Here is a 12913-nt window from a genome sequence, read left to right as displayed (position 1 = left end):
GGAGGAAGGGGAGGGAGCCAGAAGCAGCAGGGGTGGTTGGACAAGAAGCGGGTGGGAATGGGTGGCCAGTCTAGGCTGTGGGCGGGGGACATCAAGGTTGGGGGGCGGGGGGTGCGGAGAGGGAAGTCCAACAGCCAGGACATTATTGCCACTCCCCTCACTGATGGCTTTCTTACTGATGGTCTCAGCTAAAGGTTTGCTCTTCCGACAGATTAGAATTCCCACCCCAGCATAGAATCCACTCCCAAGGTGAAGAGACAGAGACAGGGAGGAGCTGCAGCTGTAACTGGAAGTGAGATCGTCAAGTAGGGTGATTGTGTCAGAAGAAGGGGACTATTTCTGTGAAAGAGAGAGTGATAGTCTGATTGGTCAGTTGAATATGGATTAAGCCAAATGTCATTTTTTTCTTATAATTTTTCTACTTAAAAATCTATCAATTGTGACATAAGTGTTTAAAATTAGAATGAAGCATTTTTAAAGCAAAGTTCAAAAATTCCCAGGTTAACACCCCCCACCCCCAAGAAATGCAATACAGGGGCCTCAAGAGGAGGGGTGGAGGGCAGCATTTGTGTGCAATTATAAATTTGCCACCTAAGCTTTGCTGAATTCCCATTTTGTTGAAATTAAGACTCATTGCACAGTCTCCTCCTCGACTTTCCCAAGACCTCAAAACTGTGAAATTCCTTAACTCCCTTAGTCTTTACTTCCTCCTACAATCTTCAGCTATCTAATTCCCAAGTCTGGCATAGCATCATCACTACTTCCAGAATTACCTAAATCTCCTTTCAACCTTGGATGCAGGTGTTACGCGCCTTGGCCCTTCAGTTTTTTTTCTCATAAATAAAACTTTCCTTTAATTTGTAATTCATTTCATTGGACTCCCCCTCCACCCCAAGCACATCAAACCGCATTATGCTTAAGATTGAGTTCCATCCATGTCCAGGTTTAAAACTCAACTCTTTCCGAATGGCAGTGAGTTAAACGTATACATTTCCGTGCCTTTTAAATGGGAATGATGTAGAAATCAGACAGTGACATTCTGTTCATTGGGGTCAACCAAACAGCCTGTTGGAGAAACTATCCGTCCAGTGGTGCAGTATTTTCGGCCATGTGTAGGTTTCTTCACGAATAACGCAGCGGCTACCATGAAGATAGTTCGGCTCATTCTGTCTGACTAAAACCATTCAAGAGTCGCTCTCTGCTTTCCAACAAACGCCTTGCTACAAAGCCACGGTTGCCACTGACATGATCTTACTGATAAATTTGATGGTAGTTCCATGAACCCAATTCATTTTGTAAGCGGGACATCAGGAGGCAACACTACTGCAAGGAATATGAAAGCTACATTGGATAAGTAGAGGCGTTTCGACGAAATAACTGTTTAGCAAAGGCAACTTCCAATGAGGGGGGCTTGTCTGGTGAGTACTGAAATTAACACGAAACACTTCCCACTTCTCCTTTAAGACTGTCGTTACATTTAGGACGTCACAAATGCGTTGACTGGCAACTGGTGTAACACTGGATCAAGGGGTTGGGTCGCAGTTACTGGCACATCAGCCAACTCTTCTTAACTTTCAGGCTTATCTCTTCTTTCAGGTGAGCCCTTCTGCTAGTATAGGTACTGAGCAATTTTTAGTTTCATCCATGATGAGTTAGCTGTTGCAACGCATTGAAGTCTCCGTCAAATCAAACTTTTATATATATATATATATATATATTAAAAAAGGATAAAATTAAATTTTGCACCAAAAAAAGTTTTGAATTAGCATGGAATTACGGTTTGGATAACATCTAATCAACATGTTTCTTTGTGGCACAAAGCCCCAGGGACTGCTTTGGGAATTGCTGTTGATGGGAGTGATGTTGGCTGCCGAATGCCCTCCTAAATGTAAATGCGATCAATTTAAAGTGAATTGCAGAGACAGAAACCTGAAAGCATTTCCAAACAGTCTCCCATTAAACACCAGGTATCTCGACATCTCAGGCAACAGCATCACCGAAATCAATTCTCTCGAACTCAGCCTTCTCAGTGATCTGGTGCATCTGGATTGCAGCAATAATAAAATATCCGAGATTTCAAAGCTGCATTTCCTCAGTATAATAAAACTGGTTTACTTAGATCTCAGTTACAATAATTTGAGGAGGATTACTCGGACGACATTCGAACCTTTAGCTAACTTGGTCGTGTTGAGGCTGAATAACAACACGGAGTTAAACGAAATCGAGGAAGGCGCCTTTGCAACAAACTTGGGGCTTCGAGAAATTAATCTCAGCAACAATGGCTTCTTGTCTTTAAACACCTCCTCGTTAAGGCGTCTTCAAGGTTTGAAATTCATATATGTGGCCGGTAATCCCTGGGAATGCCAATGCACAATTGTACAGCTCAGTGAATGGATGTTTAATCACAATAGTAGTTTTCCAGGTGAGGTTCAATGAGGTTCAAAATCTATAATCTCTTAAATCTATGGCGTGCATAATATCATTCTGGTGACATTATATGTAATGTAGTGTGTGCTGACTTTAATATTAATAGTTCCGAAAAGGATGGTATAAGCGGGAATAACATACAATAAGAGTTGTCAATACTTGAATCAAAATAGCAGCCAAAAAAATTCCAAGAATTGAAAATAGCTAGTTCTGGGTACTGTCCCAACAGAGAGCAGATGCGAGTCTAATTGATTGGATAACCAATGAGATTAACAGATTTTTATCAAAAAGGAATTGGATAAATACTTGAAGGGAAAAAATTTGCAGAGCTATGGGGAAAGAGCGGGGGAATGGGACTAACAGGATTGCTCTTACAAAGAGCCCGCACGGGCTCGATGAGCCAAATGGTCTCCTTCTGTGTTGTAACCATTCTATGATTCTATGATGCTATACATGAAGTGGACAGTACGCTGGAAATACACAACTGTACAGCCAACCAACGGAGTTGGTAAACAGACCAAGTCGGTTCTGCTTCAGAGTCTCAGCCGAAACATTAATCCTTCTTTCAATTTCAGATGCAGACTGACACTTTCTGCTGTGTATTTCCAGCATTTCACATTTTTTGCACACCAGGTTACAGAGTTGAAGGAATCAAACTTTAAAAAAAAGGGGATAAAACTTAATTTTGCATGAAAGAAAATATTTGAATTAGCATGGAGTTACGGTTGGGTTAATGTCTCATCAAATAGGAAGGAAAAATAGAGGACGTATATACTGCACGAATGGTGTTGAAATAGCTAAGAATGAAGGTGAAAGAGACCTGGCAGTCTTGGTAGACCGGGCGCTAAATAAGTCCAATGGATACAGGGCAGCAATCAACAAAGCTAATAGGATGTTGAAGGACCTAGCCAAAAACAGTAGAATGTAAATCCAAGGCGCTACAGTAATGATCAAATTGCATAGTGGGCACCTTGAATACTGCATCCAGCTCTGGCCACCAAGGAACAAGAGACACATTCAAGCGCTGGAGACAGTGCAGAGAAGAGCCACCAGGCTAATCCCCAGTGTCAGGGGTCTGAGTTATGAGGAAAAATTGGAGAGATTGAGCTTGGAAAGAAGGCTCTGAGGGGTGATCTTCTAGATTTATATAAGACTGTTAAGGGTATAGATAAACACAAACCCAGAATATTAATTTCAATTAAACTTCGGGACGCAGTTTCAACTAGCAAAAGGTTATTTTAGGGCTGGTGTCAGGAAATTATTCAGTGCACAAAGAGTGGAATAAGCATCCAAATAGAGCAGTGGAGACAAAAACCCTGTAATCATGTAAGAAACAATTGGATGCTGCAATGCAGGGGACATTGGGATGAATTAAGATGGGCTGAATGGCTTTCCTCATCTGTATTTATCTTGTGATCTCATGATCATGCCTTTTTGTGGCACAAAGGCCCATGAATTGCTTTGGGAATTGTTGTTAATGGGGGTGATGTTAGCTGCTGAGTGTCCTCCTAAATGCATCTGAGATCAGGGCTGGCCCATTGGAACAAAACTGTTAAAGCAAAAAACTTTCAATTCCTAAATTTGTTGCTATCTCATTCCACCTTATGAAAAACTGTAGTGAAATGACCCATCAATTACAAATACAATTCGTTGCTAGGCTCATACTTTTATGACCTTTCTTCTTCTCTACCATTTAAGTGACAGCAAGCATTAAGAACATCACATTGTTGGATTTGCAGACAAAATAGTTTTAAAAAATGTGTAAATGTAAATCTGTAGAAGTTTTAAATATCATCTGACTTTTCTTTGATAAACTTTTGTGACTATTCCCAGGAACATACGTTTGGTGAATTCTGATTCCTTCTATTGAAAATGGGCATAATCTTAATTTAGTAATATTCTCCGTTAATTAAAAAATAAGCAACCCATACAGGGAATCTTAAAACATTTGTATAAAATGCTATTTCTGATTTCAAAAGGAAAGTGCAAACTCCTTATCCACCAGTGACCTTGACATAGCGCAGAGTGTAGCATACTCCTGGGTACTCTGGAACTTGGTGCTAGGGGTTCAAGGGTATACCGGAGACATCTCAAGGAAGCTAAGGCAGTGGGGGAAAGGAATAACTGATTCTAGGTTTTCAAATTAACTTCTGACAATATTGTGTTACTTACTGGATACCAAGTACCATACACATTTACCATCTTATAACTCTAGAATATTATTTCACTTTTAGCAAAATCTCGATCATTTGTGTTTCACTTCAGCAGACTTGTTTTCCTGTTACTGGATTTAGAAATAGAAGACTGTGATGCAGACTTGCTAAAGTGCCAATCACAAATTTTGCTTTAAGAATGTAGCCTTTGTTGATATTTTAAAGAAAAATACAGCTCCACATATTGAATTGAAATTAAATTGCAAGCTGTGTCACTCTTGCTCGCCGATTTTCAAACTTTTCTGTGTAGTGGACCTGTGCCAATATTGACACAATCCAGCCACTCCCTGTTCTAACTTCCCCAAAGTGTGAGCTACCCAAAGGAAACCAGTGCTACCTTGCTGCCTGCTTGTGAAAGAAAAAGAATTCTACCTACAGAAATAAAATGCCAGTAAGTCAACAAATAACAGGAAGATACAGAACAAAATATAGAATTCTGAAAACACTCTGCTCAGAGTGTGCCATTTGCCCAGCCCCAAATGGACAGAAATCTGGGCCCCACTTTGAAAACTTTTACTGACCATAAATATGAGTCCTAGCTCTTCCTCATTGTTGCCAGCACTGGTGATGTAATTAAATACTTTAGTACGATAGCTAATTTCAGGAGACAGTGCTGAAGTGAGGTCGCCCATTTACCCTCTGACTGCTCACTGATTGGGTGTCAAACAGACCAATGATTGCACATAACATTAAGCATAAGGTCATGACTCATAATATGCAACATCCCAAACTGGGCAATGGGCTTGTGATCTTGGCCTACTGTATTTACATTGATGCAAACTGCAGTACAACTGACGTACAAGAGGAATTCACTCATGATTTCTGCTGAAAAACATAAATTCCTCAAGTATAAGTGTTCTAGTTTACAACATTATCTAAATCACTGATTAGGTTGTTGCATTGAAGCAGTATCCGCTACTCTCTGCTTCTTTTGTAAATTCTAAGATGCATCCGCAGGCTGTGGTAAGAACATTTATGTCTGATCAACCACAGGTTGGAATAAAATCCAAACTCATCCTCAGCAGTACCAATAGGTCAACTAGCACAAAGTTAAGACAGCTCCTGCATTATATATTGACTAATGTCCCTCACGTGAGCTGATGCACTCATCATGAGTTAGTGTTCCCTTCAAAGCACTGCAAGTGGCAACAATCTAACAACAGCTAATGCAAGAGTACAGACGGAAATTAAATGACTACAAAATCAAATTCACCATAAACAAAATATAGAAAACAATGGCTAAAAACTTCTTTAGAACATGGGAAACCTGTCACGATCAGCACGGACATTGTATTAGGGGGTTTGGGAGGGGCAACTGCTCTCCCAATGTTACTATGTCACTTGGAACTAGTTAGGTCATAGATTCAACTTTTCTATGGTGAGGGGAAACGTAGGAACTGATTGGTCAGCTCTCTGAAATGTGGGAAATTTGAACTGTCCAATGTAACTGCTACCATGGAGTCCTGCTGACATGTGGACCAACTGAAATCCTTTGTTCTTTCTACTGTCCTGAAAATACTTGAGTTTTATTTGCCCTTCAATTTTAAGAAAGTTATTTTCTCCTGAGTTCTCCCCATCACATAACCCAGAAAACTCAGCAGCAACATATTTTGCTACTTTACTTTGCTCAGATAATTAGAATTCTGATCACAGTCCTTCAATCCTTCTTGGAAATGGGAGTAGTGCCAGAGGACAGGAGGATTGCAAATGCTACATCCCTATTCAAAAAAGGGGCGAGGGATAAACCTGGTGACTACAGGCCAGTCAGTCTAACGTCAGTGGTGGGAAAACTACTAGAGACCATTGTCAAGGACAAAATTAATTCTCACTTGGAGACGCATGGGTTAATAAGGAACAGCAGCACGGATTTGTTAATGGCAAATCGTGTCTGACTAACCTGACTGAGTTCTTTGATGAAGTATCAGAGAGGATTGATGAAGGTAGTGCAGTAGATGTATATATGGACTTTCAAAAGGCATTTGATAAAGTACCACATAACAGGCTTATTCGGAAAATAGAAGCACATGGGATTAAAGGGATGGTCGTAACTTGAGTATGTAATTGGCTAAGGGATAGGAGGCAGAGAGTAGTGGTGAACAGAGGTTTTTCTGACCGAAGAGAAGTATGCAGTGGGGTCCCCCAGGGGTCAGTATTAGGACCATTGCTTTTCTTATATATAAATGACCTGTATTTGGGTACAGGTAGTACAATTTTGAAGTTGGCAGATGATACAAAACGTAGTAAATAGTGAGAAGGATAGTAGCAGACTTCAGGAGAACATAGACAGACTGGTGAAATGGGCAGACACGGCAGATGCAATTTAATGCAGATAAGTGTGAAGTGATGCACTTTGGGAGGAACAACATGGAGAGGCAATATAATCTAAATGGTATATTTTGATGGGGATGCAAGAGCAGAGCGACCTGGGTGTGCTTAGTCACAAATCTTTGAATGTAGCAGGGCAAGTTGATAAGGCGGTTAAGAAACCATATGAGATACTTGACCTAATATAGAATCATAGAATCATAGAATGGTTACAGCACGGAAGGAGGCTATTCGGCCCATCGAGTCCGTGCCAACTCTCTGCAAGAGTAATCCAGCTTGTTCCACTCCCCCACCCTATCCTCATAGCCCTGCAAATTTTTTCCCCTCAAGTACTTATCCAATTCCCTTTTGAGGGCCACGATTGAATCTGCCTCCACCACCCCCTCAGGCAGTGCATTCCAGATCATAACCACTCACTGGTAAAAAAGTTTTTCCTTATGTCACCTTTGGTTCTTTTGCCAATCATTTTAAATCTATGTCCTCTGGTTCTTGACCCTTCCGCCAATGGGTACAGTTTCTCTCTATCTACTCTGTCTAGACCTTTCATGATTTTGAATACCTCCATCAAATCTCCTCTCAACGTTCTCTGCTCTAAGGAGAACAACCCCAGCTTCTCCAGTCTATCCACAAAACTGAAGTCCCTCACCCCTGGAATCATTCTACTAAATTTCTTCCGCACCATCTCTAAGGCCTTCACATCCTTCCTAAAGTGCGGTGCCCAGAACTGGACACAATACTCCAGTTGTGGCCGAAGCAGTGTTTTATAAAGGTTCATCATAACTTCCATACTTTTGTACTCTATGCCTCTATTTATAAAGCCCAGGGGCCCGTATGCTTTCTTAACTGCTTTCTCAACCTGCCCTACCACCTTTAACGATTTGTGCACATATACCCCCAGATCTCTCTGTTCCTGCACCCCTTTTAGAATTTTGCCCTCTAGTTTATATTGCCTCTCCTCATTCTTCCTACCAAAATGTATCACTTCACACTTTTCTGCGTTAAATTTCATCTGCCACATGTCCGCCCATTCCACCACCTGTCTATGTCCCCTTGAAGTCTATCACTATCCTCCTCACTGTTCACTACCCTTCCAAGTTTTGTGTCATCTGCAAATTTTGAAATTGTGCCCTGTACACCTAAGTCCAAGTCATTAATATATGTAAATTGTAAATAGGGGTATTGAATACAATAACAAGGAAGTCATGCTAAACCTTTACAAATCACCAGTTAGGCCTCAACTAGAGTATTGTGTACAATTCTGGGCACCACACTTTAGGAAGGATGTCAAGGCCTTGGAGAGGGCATAGAGGAAGTTTACTAGGATGATACCAGGGATGAGGGACTTCAGTTATGTGGAGAGATTAGAGAAGCTGGGATTGTTCTCCTTAGGGCAGAGAAGGGGAGACCTAATTGAGGTATTCCAAATAATGTGGGGTTTTTATAGAGCAAGCAAGGAAAAACGGTTTCCTCTGGCAAAAGGGTCGGTAGCCAGCGATCATAGATTTAAAATAATTGACAAAAGAACTAGAGGGGAAATTAGGAGAAATGTTTTCTCACAGAGGGTTGCTAAGATCTGGAATGTACTACCTGAAAGAATGGTGGAAGCAGATTCCATGGGAACTTTCAAAAGGCAATTAGACATGTACTTGAAGAGAACTAATTTGCAGGATTATGGGGAAAAAGCTAGGGTGTGGGACTAAATTGGACAGCTTTTTCAAAGAGCCGGCACAGGCACAACGGGCCGAATGGCCTTCTTCTGTACTGTTTGATTCTATTAAATTCAAACTCAAATTTGGTTTATACCATAGTCAGATTTTTTGCACATATAAATGTGATATTGTGGTGTCCAATATTCCTGCACACAGGCACACAAGAAACACTGCAGTGCTGAGACCTCTCAGTACTCATTGAAAAATATAACCTTAATGGGTCTGATATAGTTTCATCGGAGACGATTTTTTAAAAAAATGGTTAAATACACCTTCTTCTTTCAAAGACAGATAACACCACAATAAAACACAAAACTATGTAATTTTAAGTTCTATGTATGGCTGTGTGCATACTTTTTTACTGTCTTTATACTTGGTTGTGTTTCACTGTCATTTTTCTAATAACAAATAAATAAAAGGGAAATAATTTGCTTTTGATTTAACAGATGGTGCTAATACTTTCTGCACTTTGCCAAACTCAATGGTTGGAACCCATGTCTCCAAAGCTTTAATCAAGATATTCACCATTTGTCACACACCCCTGGATTACTTTGACTATATATTTTTCGTAGCGGTTGGTTTTGCAATATTTCTCAGCGGTATCATTATGGCCTCAATTGCAGGTATAATCATGGTCTGCTTTGAACGTCAAAGGAAGTTTATAGAAATCGAAGATGAAATAGAAATACAGTATCAATCACAGAAGTCTCTTGCGAGGTTTACCACCATCAAAACATGATATGGGACCTTACAGGAATATCATGCATCTCTACATGCAACCAGTGCATGTGTGTTAATCACCAAGATCATCTGTAGGATGGTTCATGATATGAACTTCATTAAAACAAACTATTCACTAGCCATTGGATCAATGCAATGAACTGTTGTGGAGAATTGGAGTGTATCACTCTGTTAAATTATCATGGTTCTACTTAGTTTATACTTTCTTTGCAATTTATATATTGCTATCAGAAGTACAAATTTATTTTGTAAACTATATGACAATAAAATTTATTATACATATTTCCAAAATCTGAGACTTTACCATGTCAATGACTGAGTGTGGTGTATTGAGTATATACGGATTTTTTAAAAAACTCATAATACAGTTTAACTTTGGATTGGCACCAGTTTGCTGGTATAGGAATCAGTGCACCAAAGCCTTTCTGCTTTTTTTCCTATGGTTTCCTCACCTTGTCTTCTGAAGGTGTTGACTCATGCTGGATACAGCTCTATGAATGCGGTCAACCCCTCTAGTACCTTACCCAATTGGCCATTGCTCACCTATGAGTCTAGGTAGTGTGTTGATGGGCCATTTCAGTGAGGAGGGCATAACAACAAAGCCTAATCCTGTCCTTACCTAGTCTGTCGATACGTGCATACTGGATCAGAAGAGGGAGCCCTAATTTTTCCTCTTCCTAGGGTCCAGTTGAGGCCAGTTGTAGTGCCACTACTGCCACCTTGACTGATATCATCTAACTCAACACAAACTAAGGATTGAACCTGGGGCGCTCCTGGGCAAACCCTTTACCAAGGTACCTGACAGGGTTAGATGAAGTAGGGTGGGAGGAGGTTCATGTGACGCATAAAAACACTGGTCTTGACCAGTTAAGCTGAATGGCCTGTTTCTGAGCTGTAAATTCTATGTGATTCTATGTAAGGTACCATATGTTTTAAAACTACATCACTATTGAGTTTTGAGATGACATCTTGATATTAGGCTGTTCGAATATTGGTGTATGTGGGCTTAATGGGCCGGAAATTACGCTGAGCGGCGAAAGGATGTCGCCCGCCGCTGGTAAGTAACTAATTCACCCACAAACTTTTCGCAGACTTCTGGGCGCCAATTTGCTTTAATTGAGCACTGTAAGAAGTACAGCGGTCGTTCCTGGGCTTCTCCGGGCTGTGAGAGGAGGAAAGGATCTCTCTGTCCCCTCTACTAATCAGCTTGAAGCAAACCATGCTGTGAGAACCAGGAAGTGTCAGATACAATTAGTAAATGTACTATAAAATCAGATAGAGAAAGTGAAGTAAAGGGAGGGCAAGATTAAAAGACAGATAAAAAAGCCAGAAAGAAAAAGTACATTTTTTTTGACATTTTCTAATTTTAGATTTTTTTTTAAATGTCCAAAAACGATTAAAATTTGGAGTAATGAGACTCCACATTTTTAAAAGTTAATTTTCAGTGTCAGAGAGGTTGATTGGCAGTCATTGATACTTACCACGCCGTTAAAAGTTAGTTTAGACCTGATATAACTCAGTGTACTTTATTTCTGGCAAGATTAGTTTCCAACTGAGCAGAAGAGCAAATTTGTGTTGATTCCAGCCCATGATACCTCTTTAATGCGAAGCTGTCAGATCTGCAGGAATTCAGGAAGAGCAAGTTCCAGATTTCCGCGTTTGACTGCGCTGTTGGCTCACCGTTGTTTTACAAACAATTTCCGGCCCAATGTTTTTGTATGAAATTGTGCTGTCCACTGTTTTAGTGGAAGAATGTCCTGATAAAATAAACAGGGGCAGCACACCCTGTGTTAAAATAGTGAAATGTCATACAAATGGTTAAAATTTGCAATTTCAAGCTGAAAATTTTAAAACTTTTTAAAGATTCCCCTAAAATGACATATTTGCAAAGCAGTTTTACAATGTTATTTGCTGATATTTGTAGTCTATAAGCTCCATGTAATCTTACATGGTGCTCTGTTAAAGGTAGGCCAACTAAACATCCATACAGAAGGAAAAGTGTTTCAAATAACATGATTGCATTCATTTAAAAAAATGCAACTTTGTTTACAACTTACAATCAAACTGCAGCTTAGAACCACAGAATGGATTAAGAATTGTCTTTGTGGGCATGTCATGATAATTACATTTGTTTGGTTAACAAAATTAAACAACAACAACTCGCGTTTATATAGCACCTTTAACATAGTAAAATGTTCCAAGGAGTGTTAGCAGACATCATTTGACACTGAGCCACATAAGGAGATATTAGGTCATGTGACCAAAAATTTGGTCAAACAGGTAAGTTTTAAGGAGCATCTTAAAGGAGGAGAGAGAGGTGGAGAGGTTTAGAGAGGGAATTCCAGAGCTTATGGCTTAGACAACATAAGGTTACAGAGATAGGGGGGTGCAAGGCCATAGAGGGATTTGAACACAAGGATAAGAATTTTAAATTTGAGGTGCTGCCGGACCGGGAGCCAGTGTAGGGTAGGTCAGCGAGTACAGGGGTGATGGGTGAACAGGACTTGGTGCGAGTCAGGATACTGGCAGCAGAGTTTTGGATGAGCTCAAGTTTACAGAAGGTGGAAGATGGGAGGCTGGCCAGGAGAGCATTGGAATAGTCCAGTCTGCAGGTAACAAAAGCATGGATGAGGGTTTCAGCAGTAGACGGACTGAGGCAGGGGCAGAAATGGGCGATATTATGATAAAACCATACCTCTACTTCATATTTTTGATTTGAATTGACAGATAATTCAATGCAGATCATTGTGCCCATGGGATGCAACTATACCACTGTGAGGCAGCTTATTGAAATTCACCTTGATTTTCATTAGTCATTTTGTTCAATTGCAAAGCTGTTCGGGTGACTCTATATCCAGCATCCCATTTCACTTTTGAGACCTATACCATTCAGAAGATAAGGGCAGGAAGACTTCAGTGAGTGCAACGATCCTGATATGTTCAAATCCCTCCATGGCCTCGCCCCTCCCTATCTCTGTAACCTCCTCCAGCCCTACAACCCTCCGAGAATTCTGCATTCCTCCAAATCTGGCCTCTTGCACATCTCCGATTTCCTTCGTCCCACCAGTGGCGGCTGTGCCTTCAGTTGCCTAGGCCCTAAGCTCTGGAATTCCCTCCCTAAACTTCACCTCCTCTCTACCTTTCTTTCCTCCTTTAAGACGCCGCTTAAAACCTATCTCTTTGACCGAGCTTTTGTAAAGAATCTTACAACACCAGGTTATAGTCCAACAGTTTTATTTGAAAATCACAAGCTTTCAGAGATTACCTCCTTCGTCAGGTGGGTGAGTGGGATTCCTTGAACGTTTCGCATTTATAGGCAGAGAACAATACCTGGTGATTACAGATAATCTATCCAACTGCCCGTTGTCAAGGCAATCAAAGTGTTCAGACAGAGAGGTGTTACCTACAGGACCACCGAATACACAAACGGCCAGAACAAAAGACAGAGAGAGAGAGGGAGAAACATCCAAAAGGAAGAGAAAGACAGAGAATGACCCG

The 12913-nt window shown here is 40.6% G+C and overlaps 1 protein-coding gene across 1 annotated transcript; it reads left to right on the top strand.

The window, feature by feature from the left end:
* The first annotated feature begins 1851 nt into the window (after window positions 1–1851).
* On the top strand, window positions 1852–9413 carry LOC137324919 (leucine-rich repeat-containing protein 52-like). Its single transcript, XM_067989610.1, has 2 exons — window positions 1852–2422; window positions 9121–9413. Exons 1-2 carry the CDS (start codon window positions 1852–1854, stop codon window positions 9411–9413), a joined length of 864 nt encoding a protein of 287 aa, XP_067845711.1.
* The last annotated feature ends 3500 nt before the right edge of the window (window positions 9414–12913 follow it).

This window comes from Heptranchias perlo, chromosome 9 (assembly GCF_035084215.1).
Source record: "Heptranchias perlo isolate sHepPer1 chromosome 9, sHepPer1.hap1, whole genome shotgun sequence".
Classification (NCBI taxonomy): domain Eukaryota; kingdom Metazoa; phylum Chordata; class Chondrichthyes; order Hexanchiformes; family Hexanchidae; genus Heptranchias; species Heptranchias perlo.
This window is presented reverse-complemented; position numbering and strand designations above follow the sequence as displayed.